General features: G+C 34.5%; 1 protein-coding gene across 2 annotated transcripts; it reads left to right on the top strand.

The window, feature by feature from the left end:
- Nucleotides 1–8694: 8694 nt before the first annotated feature.
- Nucleotides 8695–11033, top strand: LOC104905654 (uncharacterized). 2 transcript variants are annotated; one of them, XM_010694250.4, is made up of 3 exons: nt 8695–8877; nt 8993–9096; nt 10266–11033. In XM_010694250.4, the coding sequence occupies exons 2-3, from the start codon at nt 8994–8996 to the stop codon at nt 10760–10762; spliced, it is 600 nt and encodes a 199-aa protein (XP_010692552.1). In that variant the 5' UTR covers nt 8695–8877; nt 8993; the 3' UTR covers nt 10763–11033. The 2 variants fall into 2 exon arrangements, with proteins under 2 accessions (XP_010692552.1, XP_010692553.1); XM_010694251.4 differs by having other exon boundaries at nt 8710–8877; nt 10257–11033.
- The last annotated feature ends 4529 nt before the right edge of the window (nt 11034–15562 follow it).

Here is a 15562-nt window from a genome sequence, read left to right as displayed (position 1 = left end):
GGTGGACAGGGGGTGCTGAGGACAACAGGCTGTAGGTGTGGCCTGTGGGTATTGTTTTTAAAAATAAAAAGAAAATTTTCAAAAAGGGTTGCGTTTATAAAAAAAACGCAACCTTTTTATTGTGAAGGGTTGCGTTTTTTACTTACAGCCCTTATAAAACTTAAGTGCTGCTTTTTTTTATTAAACCGCAACCCTTCAAAAAGTGAAGGGCTGCGATTTTTCTCCCTAAACTGTAGCCCTTCAAGTACCGAAGGGCTGTGGTTTTCTTAAAAACCGCATCCCTTCCTGAAAAAGGGATGTGGTTAAAAACCGCAACCCTTTCTTTTGGCTGAAGAGCTGCTAGAGCAAGGGCTGTTGGCCAAAAATGCAGCCCTTAGGGCGGTTTTGACCGCAGCCCTTGCATATTTTTCCCCTAGTGCAAAGAGTCATTTGTTCCTTATTAGAAACATCAGCTGACTCATCAGCTAGGATAATAAAGAAACCACCATCATGATCTTTAATTATTATTGCTTTAGTTGTCTCTTTTGCACATGCATTTATAATATCTTTTTGGACGATTGGAGAAGTAATGACAATTACTGTGAGCATTTTTAAAAACAACATTAAAATATTGAGAATCTTTTTTTGAAAGAAGAGTCAACAACGAAATAGAGTTAGCTCTTCTCAAGAAACTTTCTTTTTCACCGTGACCACGGAAAGACAATCCTTGGAGTATAAGCCATTGTATAGTTTCAATCGAAGCTTTAAGTCGCTTCCTATAAGCACTCATAGTTTCCTTTGTTTTGGCAAGACAAAGGAGATACTTGACTTTTTTTTCTTGAATAAATTCATGGCTAACACTGCTTTGTTGTGAGCACTCATGTATTTCCCTACATGATTTTTTATCGTATTTAATCTATTCCGGGATTTGAAACCACCCCCCCCCCCCCACTAACAAAAGCATCACCTCCAATTGCATTTTCATCCTTGAATAAATAACAAATGAAAAAATAAGCAACATCCTTTTACACACTATACTTAAGCCAACTCCATGTTTCAAACCACTTGGCAGTAAATCGACGGGTTTTTTGTGCAATAAGTGTTTGAGGAAATAAAAAGTCTTTGGGTTGACAACATTTTCTCTCAATGTAAGTTCTCCTCACTAAATCCCTATCATCTTTATGGAAATCACTCATCTTTCTCCTCAATCCCGGGTCTTGTGTAAGATTGGCGCAATCAATTTCACTTAGTCTTAGACCAAAGACCAGAGCGCTAGGTAGATTATGAGGGGATTATAAGGAGAATTTTGAGGAGAATTTTGTATTGAATTGTATGATGGAAAGGAATGTTGTTCGCTTGCTAGTTGAGGAGATAAAATCTGTTCATTTTGTGTTGAATGTGGAGGAGAATTTGGAGTTAGATTTTTCTTAGTGAAATCAAGATGTATCTTGATTTAATTTTGTGTTAAAACTAGCAATATTTTTCATTTTGTTTGGAGTATGTTTTCTCTTCATCTAAAAATCAAGTAACTATTGAACTAAATCAAGATGTATCTCACCAAATGAAACATGCTGCCAATTTGCCATAGACCATAAAATATAATATAAAAAAAATCAATATTACCAGTGATAACATCCAATTCAAATATAATGCATTTTCAATTTTCAATCACCGATAACACTCAAATCAAAGTACAACAACAAAATCAACATTTATAACAATTCTAAATTATATAATTTGATATATAAACAACCATAACAAGTGAAATTGCAATTTCATTTCCAATTCTCATGAAATTGATAAACCATAATTCGTAAAGTAAAACAAGAAATCAAGAAAATTGAGCAGATTAATATGTACCTAGTCACGACTCTTGGAGGTTGTCCGTTCGTCGTCCACCGACTTTCGAGCGATTTTGCGGCTGTAGGTCGGCGAGTCACAACACGTCAACATCGATTATGCGATACGAAGCAACTAGGCAACATTAAGAGGTTCGAGACTCCGAGTCACAATTTCACGACCGTCTTTAGGTTCGCACGCCGTCACCGATGAGGCCGTATGAGGGAGAAGTGAAGGTGACTGGATCTAAGATTGTATAAGAGAGAATGGGAGAATTGAGAAGAAGTGAGATGTATGAGAAAAAAGAGTTTTGAGAGATGTGAAATCGAAAATGAACCCGTGAATTGGTTAAGAATGTTTTTTGTTACCTGTGCACGTGCACCAGCGTGTTACATATTAAATCTGCCACTGGCCACGTGTAGGACACACTTTAGTCTCGAGTTAGGAACAAGATACCAATATCATGGTTGGGTAGGTTTTCTTATTACTAAGATCGAAAACTATTGCTTAGGAAGCGGTTTGGAAGGACAAAGCTCAAACCCCCCGGTGTAGCCTGACGCATAGAACATGCGCTAGTGGGGGCAAAGATAAGATCTTACGATGGTTTTGGAAAATAGCCATGTAATATTCCTAGCAAATATAAGGCAAATGAATATGACATTGAATTTTCGAGTTTCACCGAAATATAATTTTAACGGTTTTTTCACCAAATACCCCCGAGTTTTCATGAAATTCACCGGGTACCCCCGCACTTTTGAAAATACACGGGGTACCCCTCAGTTTCTGAACAATACACCCAAATGCCCTTAATGACTAACGGCGGTTAACTCTGTTAACCACCGTTAGTCATTAACTGTTATTTGATGTTTTAAGCCCTAATTAACCCTAATACTAACCCTAATCCCCTAACCCTAATCCCCTAACACTAACCTAACCCTCCCACACCCCTCCACCCAGCAGCTCCCCCCCCCCACCCCAACCCCTACCCACCCTCAGCAGACCGCCCTCCCCCCAACCCTCGCGATTTTCACACCCTCCCCCCAACCTCGTCGGTTTTCGCACACTTTCCCCCACCCCTGCCAGTTTTCGTCCCTCCCCCAACCCTCGTCGGTTTTCGCACCCTCCCCCCAACCTCGTCGTTTTCGCACACTTTCCCCCCACCCCTGCCGATTTTCGCACCCTCCCCCAACCTCATCGGTTTTCGCACACTTTCCCCCACCCTCGTCGGTTTTCGCAACTGTCCCCACCCCCTGTCAGTTTTCGCGCAATTAGATCAGGAGAGAGAGTCGTGCTTGGGTGGCGGAGGTTGTTGCTCTATGGAGGGTGGCAGGGTGCGTGGGAAGGACGATTACGGGGGATAGGGGAGGGGGAGCTGCTGGGGTTGGGGGTAGGGGAGGGGGGAGCTGCGAAAACAGGCGAGGGTGGGGGAGGGGATTGAAACTGAACGGGGGTGGGGATTGGTGGGTGGGCGGCTGCGAGGGGAGCGGTTGCGAGGGGGTTAGGGAAGGGGTTGCGGGGGTGGGGAGGGGTTGCAGGGGGTGGGGAGGGGGCGGCCGGTGGTGGGGGAGGGGGGGTATGCTGGGGTGGTGGGTAGGGTGGGGTTTGCTAAGGTGGTGGGAGGGTGGTTTAGGGTTAGGGTTAGGGTTAGGGTTTAGAGTTAGGATTAGGGTTAATTAGGGTTGGAAACAACAAAAAAGGGGTTAATGACTAACGGCAGTTAACGCCGTTAGTCATTAAGGGTATCCTGGTGTATTATGTTGAAACTGAGGGGTACCCCGTGTATTTTCAAAAGTGCGGGGGTACCCGGTGAATTTCATGAAAACTCGGGGGTATTTGGTGAAAAAACCGTAATTTTAAAAATATTTGATTTTATAGAAAAATTATATTTTCTAAACTAAATCCCCGACGGAGTTGCCAAACTATAGGCATGTGATTATCATGATCTCTCCCACACAATTATTAGTGATGGGTTGGTTTGAAGAGATTCGTCAATAAATTTTAGGAAAAGATAATAAAACAAAAAAGAAGAGATTTTGAGTTCGAGGTGAATATTATTACTTATTTAATGAAATATTCAAATACGCACACGTAATTCGATTAACTACATAACAATACAGATATGTAAGAAGTTGGTTTTTTAACACATAAGAAATAATTTGTTGATCACTTAATTAAATTACAAGATCAATTGGTACCTAGATTGATTGTCCAAATTATCTTATTAGGCGTGATTTAAATACCTTTGCTGGAATTCTTAGCAAATAATGATAATAATAATAATAATAATAATAATAAATATAATAATAATAATAATAATAATAATAATAATAATAATAATAATAATAATAATAATAATAATAATAATAATAATAATAATAACAATAATAATAATAATAATAATAATAATAATAATAGTGATCATGCAATTGCAATTATAAAAGGCGTAATAGATCATCAAATCATATAAATATTCATGAAAATGAATAGGAGAAGAAGATGAAAAATTATACAAATATATATAGATTTATGGCTTTATGAATATAAAGATATGTATCATGAAAAGTAGATTGTTAGTATAATAAGAAAAAAAAATCAGAATTGACCAACTTTTATTACCTAGACTGACTGTACGGATGTTGGAGTAATCAATTGTAAGCCTTGAAAAAAGGAAATATTGAATGAAGATTCAATAAAGAAAGAATGAATATTATTGTTGTTTAATCTGTTTGAATGTATTTGTAGAGACTTTAGAGATAGTTTTTGATTGTTTTGATATATTAAATTAACTATATGTGAAGTATATAAGAAGATACAGGTGAAAGTAAGGTAATGATAATGAAAAAGAGGATTGAGGTTAGAAAAACAGAATTGCATTGTCCTTGTTCTCTACAAGCAGGCTCGGTGCACTTGACGCAACGAGCACGCTCGCATCAGACGACCAGCGCGTTGAGCGTATTGTCCTTGTTTGCATTGTACTTCTATTTTGTTGTTGCTGAAGTTTAGTCTTTATCTTAAATAACCGTTTTGACTTATCTTTTATCGATAGTTATCATTGATAACGAATATTAAATCATTAAACTTGAGTTTATGAAAAAAATTAATAAAATATTTATTCGAAAATTAATTAATCAAGAATAATTAATTGAATTTGAAATTGGGCTTTAAACATATTTTGACTGAAAAAAATTTTAGACTTAGGCTTTTGAATTTTCCTCATCAATCATAAATCATCATATATTAGAATTCATTTTTATTTTTAAAAAAAGAAAAAAATATTGTCTTTGATATTTGAAATAGTAATTTATTTGTATTAATAGCTAATAGACGAAAAGAAATAAATCGATTGTACTCTATAACAATGTGAAAAGGGATATAAAGAAATTATTTGATTGGTTTTTTCATCAAAGAATGATTCGATTCTATTGACTAATAATTCTAACAAATAACAAAAAAAGATTAGAAATTATAAGAATTTCTATTGTTTTATTCGAACGGTCTCGTGATATTTACTGAATTATATACCCGAAGAAAAATATTTAGTAAATTGGTTGAATGCAAAAGAATCCATTGATTTAGTGTACTATTTCCTGTATATATTAATTATATAAAACTAAAAATATATTTTTTGATTTTTTCCAATAGCGACGAGCAAGTAGGACGAAAATATGTTTCATTATTATGTGCTAAAAAGGTGACAGATTTATATGTCTATAATAGGTAAGAAAAAAAGTGTTCATAAAGTTCCTTTAAAAAAGTTGTGCTTTATTTTTATTTGAAACATTAAATAACCACATGCATATATAGCAAAATTCATTGACTAAATAATGTTCGCATCATTTTATAAATTAAATTAATTTAATTATTGTATAAGTTAAGGCATTTTAAACTTTTTTATGTGGCCAACAATCTCTTTAAGAGTTAGCTTATAAATTCGAAACTAGTCATATATGCACGTAATGCGTAAATTGATGTACATAAAACATAGCTAGAACAAAAATAGCTTTTGACAATTTATTTGATTACTAAAACAGTGACATTCTTTAAAAAGTTTTAATGTTAATTATAGAGGGGTAATTTAGGGATTTCAAGGAGACACAAATAAATCTCAGGTATTCTCTTATAGAATAGAGTTTTAGACTTTTTCAGGGGGACAATAAAGTTCTCATATTTGCCTCTATAGAATAGAGATACATTTTGACTAGGATATAGTTTTAGGAGTTTTATATGCTTTCTTTATATTATTATTGGTAGTTGATAATGGGGTATTTCCGATTGTAATTAGTGGACATGGGGCCTCAACAATTTTAATTAAGAGTGTGGGTTGATGTTTATTTATTAATGTTGGATGTGGGGTCTCAACAATCGGTCAGACCATGTATTTTAGGATGTGTATTAATTGATATGGGACGGACAAAATATAAAACCATGTCGGCTATATGGATGTATGGAGTATTAGTGCAAATTTATATTTTCATAATATTAATTTTTTATAAGTTTTACTAATTGGATATCAGAGATATAAAACGTTGCAATTATAACATAACATCTAAAATACTCCCTCTATATTCTTTGTTTTTTCTCATTTGAAAATTTGACACTATTAAGAATTAGAGAGAATATTCTTGATTATTCTTAATATATAAGAAAAAATATTGTCATGTAGGGTCTTGTTTGATTTATCTCAATTAGTACTTTATTAATATTCAACCATTATAATTTTTACTAATATTTAATAAAATATATTTAGGGTCAAAGAATTGCATTGATAAATGTATAGTTAAATTAGGAAATTAAAGATAAAACCAAATCCAGAGAAAGTATTTGATTGAAACAAACAAATATATTACTCACTTTGTTCCTTATTGATGTTTATAGTTGAAATCTTGGCACTATTTCTAAAAAATTTCAATGTATAATAAAAAATATAGTCATGTGGGGTCTTGTTTGTTTTATCACAATTAGTACTTTGATAAATATCAAATTTTATAATTTTTTACAATTACGTAATTACAAATATTTATAGTCAAAGATGTGAATTGTCAAATGTACAAGTCAAATTATGAATATTGGCTCATGGGATACAGGTGGTGAACTAGAGAATTAGGCAGCCCTCACAGGGGATTAATAAGGAACAAAGGGAGTAAGATAATATGAAAACAGAGAAATATTTGTATCATTTAATTACTTCTTATAATTAATTTATTGATAAAGAATAAAAATTACAAATTTCCAACAAAGAAATATTTTACTTCAACTAAAAAAAATCAAAAAGAAATATTTTACTATTTTATCCAATTTAAGTTCCCGTGTATGACAAGGCTTACAATTTTAGTAAGTAAAAATGAAAATGAATAATTCCAAATTTTTTTAACAACTAGAAGAAAAAAGAAAAATTGGGGGCTTATCACTATCAAAAGGATGATGGCAACCCTGAGTCAGAAGAAAAGGATTAGGATTTTTTGAGGAGAAAGAGGAGAGAGGGGCGATGCATGCAAAATCATTCAGAAAATTAAACTAACTGATAATTATATCTAATAAATAAGAAAATTTTAACTTTTCAATCAGTTTATTCCACTAAATCAGGGATTGTCAAGTATTTAAAAAGCTTTAGTTGGAACGGAAATAACATACTGTGCTTTTTTACTGTTTTCTTTATGTTGATTCCTTTTTATTTTTTAAATTAGTTTCCTTTTTATTTTATTTTTTCTATTTATTTTTTCGTACAACACCCTATTGTTATATATAATAGAGATTAATTAAAAAATTTATGCACCTCCATTTAGATGGACATCATTTCAAAAGAGTTCAATCAAAAGATATTACTGAAAATCAACCTATTGATACTTTATCTTTTTTACTGTTATTTCTATTTAACACTACAAATAAAGTGTGATGTATGAATATGAAATGTTTCAATGTGAAAAATATTCACAAAAAGGAAAATTAGGGGAAGCATGAGTTAGAAAAGAATAAAAGACAAAAGGAAAAAAATTTGTTAGAATAAAAGTTTTTGTTCAAAACAAGTGCACCAAAACTGGGTTCGGTAGAAAATAAGGATTTATATGGTTAACAAAATCTTATTAAACACTCACACATGGCTTGAATTTTTTTTGAATATCCCACTTAGTAATCGATAAATATGGTAAACGGATCGTGTCGGGTGAAATTCATGTCCAGTGTATCCATGGACGGGTTGAATAGCCTCAACCCCAACCTCACTCGTTTAATAAACGGGCCAATAAAACACAACCCTAACCCCGATCTGTTTATTAAACGGGTTACCCGACTCGTTTATCAAACGGGCATATATTCATCAACTAAATAATTGTACGTCATATATTTCTTATTTCTTAACCCACATCTTATAAGCTGATATCTTACCTAAATAAATCAAACTGAACAATCGAAGAATAAGTGTTACATATTTATGAAAAAATAGTTGAATTATTTCCAAACCAACTAATAATATTGATAGTAAAATATCAGCTAAACGTGTGTCGTGTCTGATTTGAATTAAGATGTTCAACCCTAACCTACTTGTCTAATAAATGAGGCTTGTCGGGTCAACCTACTAACTTAAATGGGCCAAAAATCTAAACTGCTAATTTTGTATCGGATTCTGGTTGTGGTAGTAGGTCGTGTTAATTTTTACTAGCTCCAGTCCTCGAATATCTTTTAAAGAAATTTGTGACAAGTTGACGATAGATTATTTTAAAAAAAAATACATATACGGTGAAAAGGGCTGATTTTTAAACACAAACACCCACCTGACAATTTGGCCAAACTTCAAAGGCCCAAAGATAAAGCACGATTACGTTAGCCATCCTCTCCATCCCTATTCCCTAACTTCTCAATATATAAATAAAATCTTAAAATATCAATGACCGTCGGATTAATTTGACCGTTGGACACGCTCTTGGTCCTTTAAAAATTGGAGCAGCCGCCCGTTATCCCTGTAATACAATACTCTATAGTCTATAGTCTATACTCCTCTCAGGCTCTCAAAAAACAACAAACAAATAACAAAATCAAAAACCCAAAAGCTGAAAATTTCTCAAGGTAAAAGAAAATTCCTTTCTTATTTACAATCTTCAATTTCTTTTTTCCTCAATCTCAAAAATATGAAAAAATTTCCCCATTTCTTCTTGCTAATCTCTGTTTGTTACTGTTGCAGAATGAAATCTGATCGGAAACCTCCGCTTGCAAAATCTCCAATGAAACTTCGTGGTCGTCGTCCCCTTCGACCAACTAACACAAACAACCCTTTACTAACACCAGGTATCTTTCAATTAAACTCATTATTTTCTTGGAATTTTATTTTTCAAGTTTTTACTTTGGTGGGTTGACTATATTTTGTAACACGAAAGTTTCAATAATTTTTGCTATATTCCAATATTATTTCAGAAGAACAAAAGAGTAGTATTACCATTTTTTTTTATTTAACCTATGCATATACTCGAAAATGTTACTTTTTGGGGTTTTTTTTTTATTTTGGTGGGTTGATGATTAATGTTTAATGAATAAATAATATCCCATAATGTAATGCTTGCATTTTTTTTTTGGATGTCCCAAAATGTTATGCTAATTTTTTTTTTATCAATTTGTTTGGACTAAATTATCCTTTATTTCTACATAAAACTTTCCAAAATACCCCTACTTTCTTTTAAAATATGTGCCCCTATTTATTGTTTTACACCATTCCAAGGTATATTTATTGCTCTTTCATTTTATTATAAAGAAAAAAGAAGAAAAAAAAATAGTTTCAAGACAAAAATACCCAATAAACATTTACTTAAATATATATTTTTGTAAAATTGTAAATTTTTTTCCATTTTCCTTAATTCTTATGAAAAATGAGAAATAAGTACTATATTATGGGACGAAGGGAGTAATCAATTATCATACATTTCTGGTAATATTTAGAAAATTCTGACTCCCAAGAATATTGGTAATTTGTGCTTTTTGTGTATTTTATAAACTTATAACTGTATTGCTGAAATTAAGCCTTAAGCTGAGTCGGTATCTAGGTAGGAGAGGGATCAAACAAAAAAAATTCTTGAAATGTGAACTGACATGTGCATATATTTTGAACTGCATATATGTATATTACTATGATTTTCAAACTGCAAGTACATCTTCTCGAGAAAAGAGAAAAAAAAGGTTGTACATTAACTAAAAAAAATGTATGTTTAGTATAAAAGATATGCACAATTAGTTCAAAATATATGTTCTCATCTTAAGAATCTTCTTACTATGTATATACATATTTGAATTTGGGTCCATGAAAGAATGGAAATGGAAGAAATCTTCTAGATACTGATTTTTTTCTATGTTAGACCAATTCTGTAAAATCTTTTGAATTAATTTCTTGGGGGGTAGAATGGTAGATGCTGAGCATAAAAATGTCTTATAATGGGATTCATATTTGTTTTGCATAGTTGTTGCAGTGACGAAAACCCAAACGAAAGAATCTGAAAATCGGCCAGAATATCACACAGCAGCTTCATGTGAATTGAGAGCTTTAGCAAAGATGGTTCAGGATGAACTCAGCGCAATCAATGCGAAGAACAATGAATTTGGAAGCTATGCATCATCAATTGGTGGTAGTAATCTGTTTGAAAGGGGTAGGTACTACCAAGTTTATTCAGAGAGGAGGAACGAGAGGCTAAGGAAGAAACAGAATGAGTCAGGGGATGATGAACCAAAAACTGCTTATAATTTAGGTGTTAAAGTTGATTGTTCAACCAAGAAAAAGGATTCAAGAAAGAAATCTGAAAGCTTGAAGAAGTCTATAATGGCAGTGAATTACTCTGCGGATCGAAGCCAGCATCCGAGGTACTCCTTGAGGAGTACCACCAAGAAACCTCCTCTTCCGGTGCCGATGTATGTCGAAGAGACGACGACGGCGAGGAAGGGTCCTAGTTTAAGGACTAGGCGAAAGTGAGGGAAAGGATATTTCTAGATTTAGAGAGGTGGGGAAACAAAAATGGGGGGTATTCTTGATCTGTTGTTATTTTTATGGGTGGTAAACATGTCATGTTAAGTTGATGATGAGAACTTTCATGGAAATTTTATATGTTTGTAGTCCACCAATGGTGGACAATCTTGAAAGGTGTTTTCAAGTCTTAAGCAAAATTTTTATATCTTGCTGTAAAACTGATGGTATGCTTTGCCATGATGCATGCAATTCGATGGTGCTGGAAAATTGCTGGTAATTTTTGTTCATGTTTTGATTTCCTTAACAAAGTGACATTTTGATTATTTTGTTTGAATTTATTGGAATTAGGGCTGACGGAAGCTTGAATTCTAATTGAACTTGTTTGAGTAGAGTGATTTTATGCTCTAGAGATTGCAACTAACTATAAGTTCCTTTCTATAAAACGTGTTAGAGTTGGATGAATGAAATGAGTTCCCGTTTTTTAATAAAATCCAAAATCAAAAACCCAAAATAGTTTACGCCAAATATCACCATGATGCTTATCATACTTATAGATAGTACAGGCCCCTAGTGTCTAATATGAAGCTTAGCGCGAAAGCAACCCATGACGGCCATGAGGGTGAGGCGAAGTCTTTAGACATGATTGTTGTTGTTAGCACGATTAATAACAAAAACATTATAAAGAAAAAGAGGCATAAGAAGATGGGTAGAAGTGGTACTAATTTTATGCATAACTCGGGAAACCTGGGAGCATAATTGAATGAAAACAAGAGAAAGATGAGGGAGATGATCATAAGAACATGATGGAGACGGGTTTGGATTCGGTCGAGTTTGATGAAAACTCTACATAGTGGAGTTGAATCCTAACCTTATATTTTAAAATGAACGACTCAAATTTTATGGAAAGAGATAAGGAGGGGGAGGATTTTTGGGGAAAATAGGGGGAGTTTGGGGAAAGAATATATAAACCATTGATTTTAAAATCAATGGCTATGATTTGTTAAACTCTACGGGGTAGAGTTATTTACTAACAATACTGGATCTAAACTCGATGGAGACTGATGAGGCTAACAAAAGAAGGTGATGTAAAGGCTTTGAAGAACCAGGGACGTCGTCTCAAGTAGCGGAGGTTGGTGACACCTAACCCAGCGAACAACCATGGAAACATTCAGTTCGAATTGTCAAGTGCGTAGTAACTAGAGATGGCAGTGGGTAATGGACCCTATCCGGATCCGTGGATCCAGGTCCATTTTTGACGGACCTGGATCCTCAAATTTTGGATCCTATGGATCCGAGTAGGATCTGGATCTTCCTTGAAAAACGGATCTGGACCAAGTCCTAAATTATTACCCAAATCCAGATCCGTTTACCCATTTTTATAATATTATTATTAATTTAATATTATATTTTGATAATATTACTTCCTCCGTTTTTTTTAGATGTTACACTTTCTATTTTAGGAAATTTTAAATTAGATGTTACACTTTTATTTTGGGTAATAACTTCTCTCTATCTCTCTCCTATCACATGTTCACATGGGGCCCTTTTGTTTTTTATTCTCTCTATCTCTCTCCACTCCAAAAATTGCCTAGGAGTCCGTGATTTGAAAAGTGTAACATCTAATAAAAAACAGAGGAAGTATAATATTAGTTATTACATGTAAAACGGTTTTTTTCGCTTGAATTTCGAATTATTATTCTAATTATTGTGTGATTTATGTGTGAATTTACAGGATAATTAAGTTCGATAATTGGGTTGATAACTAATCTATAGTTTGATAATTGAATAGTTGTAAGTAGTTGCAATGGTTATTTTTTAAAATTTAAATGTATTTTTTGGTTGATATTAGATGACTTTATTGTTTAAATTCTTTAATTATTGTGAAAATTAGCTTAGTATGAAGACAATAGGCAAGGATCCGTTTAGGACCCGGATCCATAGGATCCATACAGATCTGGATCTGGATCCTCATTTTTATTACCCAATGGATCTGGGTAGGATATGGATCCTTGCCTAAAAAATGGATCTGGATCTAGATCCTAGAGGACCCTGTCCAGATCCTACCCATTGCCATCTCTAGTAGTAATCCCTTAACAGTTCCAGCCCTCCGGGATTAGTGTTGGAGGGATAGGCTATACATCATTTTCATTAGGGAAGCTTTACATGAGGGTATAAATATCCCGGGTCTGAGGAAGGAGTCTAAGACAAAGACTTGGTGAGTCTTGATTTCAGACTACCGATAATTAGGCAGAAATGGTGAGGGAGTCTGGGAATGGGTTTTGGTTTCCCGAACTTATTCTCACACTCACAAGCATTAAACGCAACAAATATGTGCGGGTCCCACAAGCCATTGAACTACTCTTTTTGATTTCCGTCCCCACAGCCAACAATCATATTATTTGTTTTGCCCAATTAAAGACTCAAATTGCAACGTAAACCTGCAACCTTTTTTTTTCAAGCTCCAATTCCACGGTAATATCTTATTTCTTTTATAAATACTATGTGTGTTATTTCTATTTTTTTTATACTCTCCCAAATCAATCATCTCTATAATCATTTTCCCTCTACAGAAAATATATCCATCTATTTTATTCCGACAACCAACCTATGGATAATGTGGGCATTGAAGAGGTTGAAAATGTTGATGTCACTACAACCACTCGAAAACCTACCCGTACTACAACACGTCGAAAAAGTCAAACAAAAGAGAAAAAGGCTTTAGCTTGGATGATAGAAGATGAAAGACTTATTGGTGTCGCCTAGATTAATACTACTAAAGATGAAGTCAATGGCAATGCACAAAGAGCGGATGCGTACTGGGGAAATATGTGCTTTCTTCGATAAAAATAGACAAGAAGGCCAACCTGAAAGAGAGGTAAACCCCTGCAAACAACATTGGTGGTCAATTAATGCGTCTTTTGGAAAGTTTGCAGGTTCTTATGCCAAATATGAACAGAGGAGTGGGTTCAATGAAGCTTTGAAGCTATCAGAGGCACATGCACTCTACCAAAGTCTCGACCAGTCAAAGTTCCAGTACAATCATGGTGGAGTATCATGTGTGATGAAGATAAGTTTAAGTCTGAACAAAAGCGTAAGAAACGAGATGACAGAGTGTCATCGAAGAGGAGCAATGTTTCCAAATCGGGCGAGTACACAAGAAGCGAAGGGGGTGTTGGTGGTTTCGATGAAGTTGTTAAACCCAGACCAATGGGTCAACAAGCTGCTAAGAAACTATTAGCTTCTCAAAGGAAGGTGATAGGCTAAAGTCGTATCACCTAAGGTCCACTAACTAGTAGTCAGGGAAGTCAGGATCGAATCCACAAGGAGAAAGTTATATTATTATATCTGAACTCTAATATTACACTAACAAAATCAGATGAATAGAGTTGTGTTACTAAACTAAGCAAATAACAGAACTAAATAAGAAGGTATAAATCGACTAATAAAGCACTAGAATCATGGATCACTATGCATACAATTCGGAAAATCAGGGATGAATAACAATCACCTAATAAGTCAAACTGTCTAGGGTACATATAATTTCTTGCGAACATTACCTCCCTCAAAGATCGCCCAGCCGCTCTCGCGTGGTCATGGGTCACTTTGCCTAATGATTGAAAGCCTATACAATATCTCTCCTCTCGAAGCAGATTCACTATTACAATAATAGAAATATAAATCAGGCCTAACTTATAAATCTAGCATGAAGATTCAACCATAGAAAACAATTGAAATACAAGGCAATCAAAGTAATATACCAATCCCTCATTGCATACATAGATCCCCACAATCCTAGAAATAAAACTACTCACTCATGATTATGAAAATAATAACAAAGTTAATATAAAAACTCATACTTTGAAACACTGCCAACAATAACAAAGAAAAGAATCTAATTAACAATAGAAGAAGTAATAAAGAAGGATTACCAAATTATATTGAACTTGTGAATAAGAAAAAGGTTCGATCTTGAATTGAAATCAAAAAGCACTGAATTAGGGTTCTTGAAACACTCTCTAGAGAAAACTAATAATAAAAACCAAGATGTATTCTGGAAATTCTAATTTTGCTATTTATACAAGTCCTAAAACCAATATAAAAAAAGTCTCGGAAATCAGCCCCGGATTCATTATAAATCGCGTGGCGCAACGTCGCCCGATCGGACTTCAAAATAGGGAAAGCAGCTCAAAATCACAGGCGCCCGATGTCATCGGGCCACACAAAACTTCAGTGGCTACGCATCAGATTTTCCATGGGCACCCGATGTTGTCGGGCCTAATCGCCCGATCAGGAGTCAACAACGAATTACGACTGGGCTTCAACGCCCGATCAGCCCCGCAATAGAAATCCTTGTCTTGCTTCTGCGTCCGATCGGGTTGTATTGCCCGATTCTATCGGGCCGATTATCATTCACTCGTTTCTTGGCTCTAGAGCCAAATCTTTGGCTCTTCTTTTGCTCAAGGTTCCGGAAAGTATCCTCGGGATCTCGGGACTCAGCGTCCAACCTCTCCAATCCAATTTAGCGGTCATATAACAGATAGAAAGTAAGTAATAGTTCCCTAAAACCTGCAATACAGCACAAAACAGCGAACCACAACTAGATGGAGAGAGTTAGTACAAAATGGCTCCTAAAAGCACCATAAACGTCACTTTTAGCATATAAGTAGGGGAGAAAAAATCTATATAAAATCATAACATCAAGCTCCCCCAAGCTAAACCTTTGCTTGTCTCTAAGCAAAGCACAACATGAATATGAATAGAATTGCTTCACCCCTCAAAATAAGAAACTCAAACTCAAACATTTTC

Source organism: Beta vulgaris, chromosome 1, assembly GCF_026745355.1.
Source record: "Beta vulgaris subsp. vulgaris cultivar EL10 chromosome 1, EL10.2, whole genome shotgun sequence".
Lineage (NCBI taxonomy): Eukaryota > Viridiplantae > Streptophyta > Magnoliopsida > Caryophyllales > Amaranthaceae > Beta > Beta vulgaris.
The sequence above is the reverse complement of the archived record's forward strand: the minus strand, read 5'-3'. Positions and strand labels throughout refer to the sequence as shown.